At 45.8% G+C, this 13,157-nt stretch overlaps 1 protein-coding gene across 3 annotated transcripts; it reads right to left on the reverse strand.

Moving 5' to 3' along the window:
- Positions 1–3,236: 3,236 nt before the first annotated feature.
- Positions 3,237–10,648, reverse strand: gata1.S (GATA binding protein 1 S homeolog). 3 transcript variants are annotated; one of them, NM_001085775.1, is given in 6 exon segments: positions 3,237–3,614; positions 3,946–4,071; positions 4,463–4,608; positions 4,738–5,088; positions 6,361–6,574; positions 10,445–10,517. In NM_001085775.1, coding segments are annotated over 5 exon segments (1,095 nt in total). In that variant the 5' UTR covers positions 6,536–6,574; positions 10,445–10,517; the 3' UTR covers positions 3,237–3,317.
- Between the last annotated feature and the right edge of the window lie 2,509 nt (positions 10,649–13,157).

A 13,157-nucleotide genomic window follows, 5' to 3' on the forward strand; every position in this document is an offset into this window, starting at 1 on the left:
CGCCTCAAGAAAACAAAGCCAAGAAGGCCCGATAATCAAGCAGGAAGACAGTTCAGGAGTACTTGAACCAGCTGTTCGAGTCAAGGGCAACAGAAACAGTGACTCCCCAGGAAAGATGCTTTTATTCAAGACTAATTAAAAGCACTGGGAGAGGCTTTTATCAATACCGCGCCACTTCACTATCTCCGCTGCTTCCTTAATTCCAACTCTCACACAAAGTTGGTCAGGGCTGCAAAATATCTAAAAGAGAAAAGAGAAGGAAGCGCACATAGGGCAATACTGAAGTGAAGATAAAAGAGAAAATAATAATAGTATAATTCCGTTTAATAAATATTTTTAAAGCAATCCCAGAATGCCAATTGCCTACTCACAAACAGTTCAATAGCACATCCCATTCCAATGTAAAAGAACTGACTCCTCAGAAGGATCTGCTGTTTGGAGATAGGGTGGTGTTCAGGGAGTAGCAATTGGTGCCACAATGTCCTTTCCTATGTGTTTCACAGACTCGCTGGTCCGCTTCCTCATGGAGGGAGATTCATTACGAATTCTATTGCTTCATTATACATTTTACACAGGGACTAAGTTTTACCTGATTAATGAATCAGATGCTATTTGAGTGTAGGACTGGCCAGATATGGGATGACTTTGACGTAGTTGGCCAGCTTAAATATATTGCATTATATGGACAAACAATCCCTGTATGCACAAAATGTCTCAATGTCTTAAATATATTGATACTTTTTCTATTTTTGCAGATGATACTAAATTGTGCAGAACTATAGGTTTCACGCAGGATGCTGCCACTTTGCACAGTGATTTGTCTAAACTGGAAAACTGGGCAGCAAAACTGGAAAATGAGGTTCAATGTTGATAAATGCAGGTTATGCACTTTGGCAAAAATAATATAAATGCAAGTTATACACTAAATGGCAGTGTGTTGGGAGTTTTCTTAACTAAGAAGGATCTAGGGGTTTTTGTAGATAAGTGGACCATAGACGCAAAGATCTGATTTTCGGACCGTGTGTGGAGAGCCCCGACATTTTTCGTCCGACGGAGATCAGTTGTTTGGTCGAGACTGTCACTAGTTTTCATCAGACATAACATTCGTACGATTGCTGTCAGGGGCAGAACATCGGCTGATCTGTTCTTTTCTACTTTATTTGATCGGAATGGTTAGTGGCAGGTCTGGAGATGGGGAAGTCCGATCATCCGATGATTCGTACGATCGGATCTTTGCGTCTATGGCCAGCTTAATTCTGGGCAGTGTCATTCTGTGACTACTAAAGCAAATAAAGTTCTGACTGGCATAAAAAGGATATTAACTCAAGGGATGAAAACATAATTATGCCTCTTTATAGGTCCCTGGTGAGGCCTCATCTGGAGTATGCAGTGCAGTTTTGGACTCCAGTCCTTAAGAGGGATATAAATGAGCTGGAGAGAGTGCAGAGACTAAGTGCAACTAAACTGGTTAGAGGGATGGAGGACTTAAATTGTGGGTAGACTGTCAAGGTTGGGGTTGTTTTCTCTGGAAAAAAGGCGCTTGCGAGGGGACATGATTACACTTTACAAGTACATTAGAGGATATTATAGACAAATAGCAGGGGACCTTTTTACCCATAAAGTGGATCACCGTACCAGAGGCCACCCCTTTAGACTAGAAGAAAAGAACTTTCATTTGAAGCAACGTAGGGGATTCTTCACAGTCAGGACAGTGAGGTTGTGGAATGCACTGCCGGGTGATGTTGTGATGCTGATTTAGTTAATGCATTTGAGTGGCTTGGTAAGACGGTACAACCTTGGCACCAGGGGGGTGGCTAAGAGGGTGGTACATAAATATGGGTATATATAATTTATGTGAGTGTATGGAGCGGTCTGTCAAAGGTCATTCTGAGGGCCTGTTGCCCCACTTACTACATCATTCTCACTGAAACAAGTAAGGGCAGATTTTATTTCATTCGGGGTAACTACATCATAACCAAGCTGCATTGCACAGCTTCATGTCATCACTCCTGGCTGGGAATGCAAAAATTCTCAGCTAAATGTGCACTGGCATGGGAGGAGACAAGATAATTACCCTGCCCTTGTGCGTGATCAGATCAGCCGTGACTCCTAATAGGATATAAGTTGTTGATAGAGGAGAGAGGATTGTAGCTCCATCCACGGAGCAAGCAGCATGGTCACATTCACACCAAGGAGACACCAAGAAAGTAAAAGTTCTTGTTTATTGTAAGGAAAGGATTTGACATATTTTGTGCTTTGTCTATAGTCACCTGGAACATCGGCTTGTCCTTTAATCATGGCAAGGTCCTCCTGTTCACTTGTGTACCCGTCTGTCCTTTCACTGTACCCAATCTTCCCTAGATGCTATGCTTGAGTATAAGCAGTGTGAGTATAGGTACAAAGGTCATTATATGTACATTGATATGGTAGCCCTATACTCTACACCAGGGGTCCCCAACCTTTTTTACCCATGGGCCACATTCAAATGTAAGTTGAGGAGCAACACAAGCATGAAAAAATCCCTTGGGTGCCAAATAACGGCTGTAATTGGTTATTTGGTAGCCCCTTTGTGGACTGGCAGCCTACAGGAGGTTCTACTTGGCATTATACTTATTTTTTATGCAAATAAATCTTGCTTCCAAGCCTGGAATTCAAAAATAAGCATCTGCTTTGAGGCCACTGGGAACAACATCCAAGGGAGAGTGGGCAGGAGCCTACATCTTCTAACTGCTCTGATTTGTCAGTAAGCCACATAGTGATTGGATGGGTGAAATTTGAACCTCCCCTCCAGTTTATCCAATCATCATACAACATTAACGGGACTTACATTTCATTGGCAAATCAGAGCACAGGAACTCTGAAGACACAGACATCTGAGCTTCCCCTTACAGGGGCCCTGGCCACCAATTTTTATGTTACCTGTAGGGACCCTGGCACCTTTCTTTTTTATATAACTTGTTGGGGCCCTGGCCACCAATTTTTTTATATAACATATATTGGCCCTGGCCACCATTTTTCTATATAACTTGTAGGGGCCCTGCCCAGGAATTTCTTTATATATCTTTGTTATACTATGTTTTTATTAATAATTTGTAGGAGCCCAGGTACTAATGTTTTTTTTATAACTTGTATAGGGGTCCTGGCAAATAATGTTTTAATAACTTGTAGGGGCGCTCCATGGCCACCAATTATTGTGTAGCCTTTGTACTGATGGGTGGGGAAGGGGGGGCCCAAAAAATGTTGTTGTGCGGGCCCTGCAATTTCTGATGGCAGCCCTGGAGGTGACCCTCGTGAGCCTTTCCATCAAAAGTGTACCTTTATGCTAACTCGGGGGGCGTTACCCCTGATGCTGAATATCGATAGCTGACAGCTGGAGTGGAATGAGACATTCGTGGTGACTGAAGAAAGTGGTGTGGAGGAGAGAGCATGTGTCCCATAGTTGGCATCTGGCCATGGAACAGTAGAGGTCCATATTGATATGGAGATGGTTCCTCAACTCCTGTTTTTGGAGGCTCAAAAGGATTTTCCAGTTGCTTCTTCTTTTTGGACTTGCTGCTCACCTTTCTGTTCCTCGTCTGGATCCCTTCCTTCTTCATCGTCAGGGGACGGTTCACCTAAAAAAAGGTCATTTGTTTTGTAATTTAAAACCGTTATGGACCTAATTATATCATTATAGTTATTTACACGCTGACATTTACTATGTGGCATCAGTATCATATATACAATATAGAGACTTGGGAATGGGTTTGTGCCTGGCTGGCATTAGGTTACAGTCGTTATGGCTGTACTTTAGGTTATGCACACTCTGGTGCAATGGTAATTCCCTTTAGGGCAAAGTTTGTTGCCTTTATATATTCCACTGTGGATATAGAGCATGAGGCAGTCCCCCCACTAGTGCAGAGGTTATGGGGAGAGAGAATGCTCAGATCATGATTTATTCCTCACATTGTGAAGCTTGTAGTAGAGGCCACAGGCGTTACAAACAGGATCTCCACTCGCGTTCCGTCTCCACAGGGTGGTGGTGCTCGTGTGGCAGTTACTGCACTGTGTTCCAGCTCTCTTACTTATGATCTGTAGGAGACAGATGAACATGCAACTCATCAACACATGGAAACTAGGCAGAACCCCTCAATTATCACTATGGCCTGGGCACGGCTTACATAGCATATATGTCCAAAGGCAGCTATTTGGGTTGCATTTTGTCTGGCCCTACCACATTGGTCCCCCCTGATGCAACTGCCTCATAGAGAGATACTCAGTAAGGCTGTCATGTCCCCAGAGTTCCTTATAAGTTTTCACGATCATGAATTCACACGCAAACTATGACACAGGCACCCACAAAAGATTAGTGGATTTTCCCCTTTAGCTCACCACTTCCCTGTCCCTCTAACATTTTCCTGAGATGTGTATTGTGCCAGAATAATATGGTGCCCACCCCTCCTGTTTCAGTACATAGTTATACCAGTCGTTTCTTTGGCCGGATAAGTGGACGATTCTGTCCATTCATTTTGTGGTACAGGCCACAGGCATTGCACAAGTAGTGCCCACTCAGATCCCGTCTCCACAATGGAGTCACTGTGGCTCCACAGTTCACACACTCACGATCTTCTGAAAAAAAGAAGCAAAACAAGTAATCTTCATTGTATTTTTTTTCATTCCCCTGTCCCTTCCAGTGATGCCCCCTCCACCAAACACCCATGCCTATCCAAAGAGTCGTATACAGACATTCTGTATTACCTGTGGACTGAAACAGACTGTGGCTGAACTCCTGCCCTCCTCCTCCTAGGTACCCAACCTGGAGCAAACTGGGGCTTCTTGGTTCCAAGGATAAAATATCACTGGTCAATGGACTTGTCCTCTCTGTCTTCAGGGTCTCCAGGAACTTTGGGCTACCGTCACGTTCTGCTAGAGGTGCTGAACCCAATAAGAAAGGGGTAGCACTATACAAAGGAGGAGAAGTTATAGAGCCTAAGGCTGATGCAGCTGAGGGGTACAAGGGCAATGTTCCTGGGCTTCTCCCATATGTTGTCAGGCTTTGGGGGATCCCTGCACTGGTTTCCGGCCAATGTAAAGGGAATGTCTGAAGCACTGAAAGAAAGTACAAAAATCTGTTTGAAAAAGCTTTAACTGTGTGGGAGAGAGTAGGAAAAAGCCCAAGTGTGCTAAAACCATAAAGCAGCCTTGCAGGAGAGAGAGAAAAGCTTAAATGTGGAGCAGATAATGCACTTTTTCAGGAGAGAGAAATATAAAGCACCTTTATAGTACAAAGTGAAGACTAAAGTGCAAAAATGTGAGAGGGAGACAAAGACAAAACGCTCCTGTGTAAAAAAGAGAAGGATAGTGCTAAGTCTCTATTGTAGAGGATTGAAAAAGATAAAGTGGCGGAAGGAGAGAAGGATAACGTGCTCTAGCAGGAAAGAGTAAGGATAAAGCACTCTTGTGGGAAAGAAAGAGGGACTCTTGCTGGAAAGAGAGAGAAGGATAATGCACTCTTGCAGGGAAGAGTAAGAATGATAAAGCACTCTTGCAGGAAAGAGTAAGAAGGATAAAGCACTCTTTTGGGAAAGAAAGAGAAGGATAAAGTGCTGTTAAGAGAAAGAGACAGAGAGAGATAACGCACTCTTGTGGGGAAGAGAAAGAAGGGGTAAAGTGCTCTTGGAAAGAGAGAGAAGGGTAAAGCACTTTTGCGGGAAAGAGAAAGAAGAGTAAAGCACTCTTGCAGGAAGGTTTAAGGAACTCTTGCGAGAGAGAGATGGATAAAGCACTCTTGCAGGAGAGAGAAGGATAAAGCACTCTTGCCGGAGAGAGAAGGCTAAAGCACTCTTGCGGGGGAGAGAAGGATAAAGCACTCTTGCGGGGGAGAGAAGGCTAAAGCACTCTTGCGGGGGAGAGAAGGATAAAGCACTCTTGCAGGAGAGAGAAGGATAGAGCACTCTTGGGGAACAGAGAAAGATAAAGCACTCTTGTGGAAAAGAGATGCATAAACTCTCTTGTGGAAAGAGGAATGAAGTGCTTTTGCGGGAAAGAGAGAAGGATAAAGCTCTCTTGTGGAAAGAGAAAAATAAAGCACTCGCAGGAGAAAGAGAAAAAAAAAGTGCTCCTGTAGGAAATGGAAAGAATGATAAAAACGCTCTTGTAGGATAAAGACCCTATAGAGCCAAGAAAAAAAATGTAGAATGGGTATGGAGAATCCAGAAAGTGCATATGGGGAAGAAAGAACCCAAAGTGTAAATGACGTAAGAGAGAGAACCTGGTAGCGTGTGTTAAGTATCCAACCAACTATAGACATTCCTAAGCGCTACCAATATGAATGAGGGAGAGTGATGTGCATCATGGACAGAGTACTTTGGGGCTTCTCACCTGGAGAATGTCTGAATCCCCCCACTGCTCTGGAGCTCACAATCCCTCCATAATGACCCGGGCTGTTCTCACCCCCCAAACCATACAGAAACTCTGAGTCCTCAGATGTGCTCGCAAGAGCTGACTCTGTGTAATTTTGGAGGGGGTCCTGTGTAGTCAGAGTGGTATAATCCATGGCTCCCATGGGATAGGTAATGCACTTCCAGTGAATCCTAGAAGAGAAGCAAATGCAATTATTCCATGCAGATCTAGTGCCCCCTAGTGCCCAACTCTGTTCATGGCACTTTATAACATAGAAGTATATTTATCAAAGAGTAAAGTTAGAGATCTTCACAGTCCGCAGAGTGACATACTGCCTCTCTCCATTCTATGGGATTTTTAAAGGCCTATTTATTAAAGGGTGATAGTTAAAGTTCACCATTTGATAAATACGCCTTTAAAAATCCCATAGGAATGAATGGAGAGAGGCGGTATTTCACTCTGGGGACTATGGAGATCTCTAACTTCATTCTTTGATCAACTACCCCATGGTATGTTCCTGTGCTTCCAGTCAGAACTGCTGGTGCCAATGCGTTGGACCAGCCCAGCTCTGCTAGAAGTGTCCACGGCATTATGGCCTAGTTCCACTCATGAACAGGTCACTGATGCAGGTAAGTGGGTTGGGTGCAAGGTTGGGTTGGCAGTCAGGGGGAGCAGGGAGGGACACCAATAATGATTATTATGAATAAGTTGCATGACATTTAATGCCTTCCAGTTTAATACCAATGAAACCCTTTGGGAGGACATCCCCCTATTCACTGTTAATGTTATTGCTGTTGAAAGCAGTATCTGTCTCGATATTTATATTGAGTACGTACACTGCAGGTTCTGACTCCTTAAACAGGGAGGGAACTGATTAGCTGGCCTGGAGGGGAGCTGGTTTTTGCTACATTGTTTCAAGAGTCAGAAAAGAGCAAAGGATATTAATTGCAGCCCTTTCATTATCTTTCATTAGGCAGAAAAGCAGTGCTAGAATGTAGTCCCCTTGATGAAACCCACAGACAGATGTGTGTCTCCTATAGATTGTGTAGAATTCATACACACAGTGGACATAATGGGGGTATATGGGGAATAACGTGGCTTTTCATGTGCTGTCCCATAACAACGAAGCTCTGATCCGTTAAAGGAAGTCAAAGAACTTATCTGGCCAAGATCTGACTTCTGCAGAGCAGTGACAAAATACTCTCTTGCTTGTCTTGAGTTGGATTTCAAGATGCACAGATAAGAGTGCAATGATGGGGGCAATCTAAACGGGCACAGCAACCGCCCCACAGAATAATGCTGACGGGGGCGGGGAGGGTTAAGCTGCAGGGGAAGGGCTTACGATAAATAAGGGGGATACAGAATGGGAACTAGTCCAGCTTTGTCCCTATGCAAAGTCAATTGGGAGGCAGTGGCGTACATAGATGCTATTGGGCCCCACAGCAAATTCAATTTAGGACCCCAAAATATTGATAAGTTGGCCTCGCCTACCAAGACATATTAAAATTTCTCATTAATTTAGGCCCCCTACACTCCTGGACCCCCTGCAACCACTGGGTCTGCTTCCTCTGTTGTTACGCCTCTGTTGGGAGGGAAGAAGTTACTCATGGGGCAACTGTAAGGTAGAAATGAGAAGGAACTAACAGTAGCTTACTAAAGGGAAAGGAGGGGGCTGGGAAATGAAACGACCGAAAAAGAGCAAACAAAAACTCGCAGAATGGTGAAGTGCAGAATTAAAACATTATTCCAAAAAGATCTCTCTGCCCTATCACCCCATAATAATAATGGCCTGAGCGCATGCTGGCAAAGAGAAAGCAATAATTGAACCAAGGTCTGTACACCATCCAGGCATGAGTTCTGTTCTGCACAAGAGGGGACAATGAGGAGACATTTGTCATGGAACGTGACCATAAAAAGGTTCTCTGAGGAGCCAAAGAGGTTTTCCTATGGTTTCAAGCTAGAGCTTAGATGATCGTAGTTATAGTCTCAGTGAATCCAAAATGCATTAGTACTAGGCACTGCTAGCTTCCCAATGGGAATCTGTATTGTTCTGGGAGAGACCTAGCTTCCCATTGGAAATATGCATTTTTTTTTAATGGAACTTTCTAGCATCCTAATGGGGATTAGCTAGCTTCTGTGAGGGACCTTCTAGCTTTTGAGAGGAACCTTCTAGCTTCCCAATGGGAATTTGATAACCTCTGCGAGGGACCTTCTAGCTGTCGAGAGGGACCTTCTAGCTTCCCAATGAGAATTTGATAACCTCTGCGATGGACCTTCTAACTTCCGAGAGGGACCTTCTAGCTTTCCAATGAGAATTTGATAACCTCTGCAATGGAGCTTCTAACTTCCGAGAGGGACCTTCTAGCTTCCCAATGAGAATTTGATAGCCTCTGCAAGAGACCTTGTAGCTTCCAAGAAGGAACTTCTAGCTTCCCAATGAGAATTTGCTTGCTTCCAAGAAGGACCTTCTAGCTTCTGAGTGGAACCTTCTAGCTTCCCAAAGAGAATTTGCTAGCTTCTAAGATGGATCTACTAGCCTCCTATTAGCTAGGGCACCATTACTCTAGTGCAGTGATCTCCAACCAGTAGCTCTTGAGCAACAAGTTGCTCCCCAAACCCCTTGGATGTTGCTCTCAGTGGCCTCAAAACAGGAGCTTATTTTTTAATTCCAGGCTTGGAGGCAAGTTTTGGGGCATAAAAAACAGATGTACTGTCAAACAGAGCCTCCTATAGGCTGCCAGTCCACATAGGGGCTACCAATAGCCAATCACGGCCACCCAGGAACATTTTTCATGCTTGTGTTGCTCTTCAACTCTTTTTACATCTGAACGTTGCTCGCGGTTGAAAAAGGTTGGGGACCCCTGCTCTAGTGCTAGCAACAGTCTGCCAAAACAGCCTTTATATTCTGCTACTTTTAGTTGTGTAAAAACAAAGGTGGTTGCACTGACAGCTACAGTAAAGAGGCATCCAGTCCTTCCTATTTAACAGTTTATTAAAGGGCATGTAAGCCCTAAAATCACTTGTTGCGTAATGAAAGGTACAGGTATAGGATCCCTTATGCGGAAACCCAATATTCAGAACGCTACGAATTACGGAATGGCTCAATTTTAGACAAATAATCCAAATTTTTAAAAATGATTTCCTTTTTCTCTGTAATAATAAAACAGTAGCTGGTACTTGATCCCAACTAAGGTATAATTAATCCTTATTGGAAGCAAAACCAGCCTATTGGGTTTATTTAATGTTTAAATTAATTTCTAGTAGACTTAAGGCATGAAGACCCAAATTCCGGAAAGATCCGTTATCCGGAAAACCACAGGTCCCGAGCATTCTGGATAACAGGTCCCATACCTGTAATGATTCTAAGCAAATTCTCATATACATGCATGCAACATATTAACCTTTCGGCACTGTTTCTAAATCTTGAAAGCGTGGAGCAGAAGCCTGCTGATTAACAGATATGTAGGAGAATGAGGAATGAATGGATATTGGGAAGTCGTATCAGGAGTCAGAGGCAGCAGTGCAGAGAAAAGGACAGACACAATGACAGTTACACAGAACTATAAATCCAGCGAGAATGAGGAATGAATGGAATGGAATGGGAAGATGGTTAGAATTCAATTTTCTCTTATTCTGTTGAATGTTATTTCATGGGTTTGTATCCCCTTTACGGAAGCAATATGGATATGATACAGAACCCAACCTAGTTCCTTGTTCTTGCTTCTGCCTGTTGGTCATACAGCCGCCCCTGAGCACACAGTTTATAGCACCCCTCTGATACAAATGGACAACTGAGGATGCTGGGACTTGTAGTGTGACTGCCTCAAGCAGTTGGGGTAAAAGGGAAAGTACTCAGCCTTTGCCATTATTAACTGTTTGGTGTCTGTCCTTATCACATGCTGCACTATGAAGCGTATCGGTGCCTGAAGCATATAATTATTTCTCAGGTCCCTCACATAATCCCATCCTGGGTTATAAAGCAGGGGGTGCAGCTTCTGGATGTACAGTGGTACCCCATTATCAGACACACACCATAGAGATAACCCCGAGCCCCACTCACCTCCTGCGGGAGCTGCCACACGTCCGTCCTTATCTCCAACTGTATCTGATGCCAGGACTTATCTCTTGCTCGCTTCTTTATCCACAGTCCTTCCTTGGGCCCCAGGGTCCCCACTATCTACTGTATTCCACTCACTCTCAGACCTGCCAACTCTGTCACATCTTCCCCTTGTTCCAACTAGTAGTTGTTCTGTCCCTTGTGTCCCCAGATATGGGCAGACCCTACCCTTCGCCCCGCCCTTGTCACTGACACATCTTACTGGCCACTGACTTTGGGGAGAGGGTGAACGGAACCATCCAATCTTCTTTTCCATCTAGTTCTGGTCAGACACCGGTTCCATTCCAGCTACAAACCGACAGAACCAACAACTCTTATGCTGGACTTTTTCTGTACTTACACATTCACTTATATCCTGACTGGAAAGGGTGCAATTACATGATCCAGTGCTCCAGAGGGGTTACCTGAAGCCGAGAATGGGATTTGGTACAGGAAGGGTGAAGTAATGCTGAGCTGGTAGAGAAAGGAAAGCAAAGCATAGGAACTGGAGCAGGAAGGGTTAAAAGCAGGTCTGGACTGAGAATTAAAATAGGCCTTGGCATTTTAGGTCCACAGAGGCCCAATCAGCCCCCACAATATTGATTTTCTATGGGACCTTATGACAGCCCCTCTGGCATTTGCCAGAACCCACAGATTGCCAGTCCGGGTCTGGTTAATAGATGCTAAGTATGGGCTCTAGTAGAGGTGTAACAGGCAACTGGTGCAGTACCAGTGGCAGATGAAAGATTAAGAGATATGGTACAGTGCTGTGGCATAGGAAGGGTAAGTGTACTGCTCTGGGAGAGAAAGGCAGTGGCTCCAAAACCAGATGGGGGGGGGCAGCCTGAAAGTAATTAGGGTGAGATTTCGGGGTAAATGCCTTTATACTGTGTTGCCTTCAGCTATAGGAGAAAAAGCAAAGGGGGACACCAACCAACTGTTTTGCAAAGGGGGCCTGAACCCTAATGTCTGTAAGAATTGTCTAATTAAACTTGAGTTGAGTTGTTCAGGAGCTAATTGATACTATGGGGCCTTGGCATGGATCAGGTGTCAGTGCCCAGCTGTAGCATGAGCAGTGGTACTGGTACTGGGCTGGGTGATACAGAGCAAGAACAATAGCTGGATGTGCTGAGTAACGCAGGGGTTAGAGAAGGCCACACTGGGGGATGCAGGGGATAGAGAAGGCCACACTGGGGGATGCAGGGGTTAGAGAAGGCCACACTGGGGGATGCAGGGGATAGAGAAGGCCACACTGGGGGATGCAGGGGATAGAGAAGGCCGCACTGGGGGATGCAGGGGATAGAGAAGGCCACACTGGGGGATGCAGGGGATAGAGAAGGCCACACTGGGGGATGCAGGGGATAGAGAAGGCCGCACTGGGGGATGCAGGGGATAGAGAAGGCCTCACAGGGCTTAAACAAGGCCGGACTGGGGGATGCAGGGGATAAGAAGGCTGCATTGGGGGATGAAGGGTGAGGGTAGGCTGCACTGGGGGTGCCAGGATTTAGGGATGGAGCATGCATAACTCCTAACGCAGGGGTTAGAGGCCACACTGGGGGATGCAGGGGATAGAGAAGGCCACACTGGGGGATGCAGGGGATAGATAAGGCCACACTGGGGGATGCAGGGGATAGAGAAGGCTGCACTGGGGGATGCAGGGGATAGAGAAGGCTGCACTGGGGGATGCAGGGGATAGAGAAGGCTGCACTGGGGGATGCAGGGGATAGAGAAGGCTGCACTGGGGGATGCAGGCGATAGAGAAGGCTGCACTGGGGGATGCAGCTAGGGTTGCCACCTGGCAGGTATTTTACCGGCCTGGCTGGTAAAAATTATGGTTGATCCCAATGTTATTAATAGGGAAAAAAGATAAATATATAGGAAGCCGGTATTTTTGCAGGGGATAGAGAAGGCCGCACTGGGGGATGCAGGGGATAGAGAAGGCCACACTGGGGGATGCAGGGGATAGAGAAGGCCGCACTGGGGGATGCAGGGGATAGAGAAGGCCTCACAGGGCTTAAACAAGGCCGGACTGGGGGATGCAGGGGATAAGAAGGCTGCATTGGGGGATGAAGGGTGAGGGTAGGCTGCACTGGGGGTGCCAGGATTTAGGGATGGAGCATGCATAACTCCTAACGCAGGGGTTAGAGGCCACACTGGGGGATGCAGGGGATAGAGAAGGCCACACTGGGGGATGCAGGGGATAGATAAGGCCACACTGGGGGATGCAGGGGATAGAGAAGGCTGCACTGGGGGATGCAGGGGATAGAGAAGGCTGCACTGGGGGATGCAGGGGATAGAGAAGGCTGCACTGGGAGATGCAGGCGATAGAGAAGGCTGCACTGGGGGATGCAGCTAGGGTTGCCACCTGGCAGGTATTTTACCGGCCTGGCCGGTAAAAATTATGGTTGATCCCAATGTTATTAATAGGGAAAAAAGATAAATATATAGGAAGCCGGTATTTTTGCAGGGGATAGAGAAGGCCGCACTGGGGGATGCAGGGGATAGAGAAGGCCACACTGGGGGATGCAGGGGATAGAGAAGGCCGCACTGGGGGATGCAGGGGATAGAGAAGGCCTCACAGGGCTTAAACAAGGCCGGACTGGGGGATGCAGGGGATAAGAAGGCTGCATTGGGGGATGAAGGGTGAGGGTAGGCTGCACTGGGGGTGCCAGGATTTAGG

The sequence above is a fragment of the Xenopus laevis genome, chromosome 8S (assembly GCF_017654675.1).
Source record: "Xenopus laevis strain J_2021 chromosome 8S, Xenopus_laevis_v10.1, whole genome shotgun sequence".
Classification (NCBI taxonomy): Eukaryota; Metazoa; Chordata; class Amphibia; order Anura; family Pipidae; genus Xenopus; species Xenopus laevis.

Excerpts from the sequence above, each read along its gene's own strand:
- gata1.S (XM_018231830.2), bottom strand. The coding sequence starts at position 6,544 with ATGGGAGCCATGGATTATACCACTCTGACTACACAGGACCCCCTCCAA. Across the intron at positions 5,089-6,360 it reads GGGATTCAGACATTCTCCAG|TGCTTCAGACATTCCCTTTA; the intron begins GTGAGAAGCCCC and ends ACTTTCTTTCAG. Across the intron at positions 4,609-4,737 it reads CAGTCTGTTTCAGTCCACAG|AAGATCGTGAGTGTGTGAAC; the intron begins GTAATACAGAAT and ends TCTTTTTTTCAG.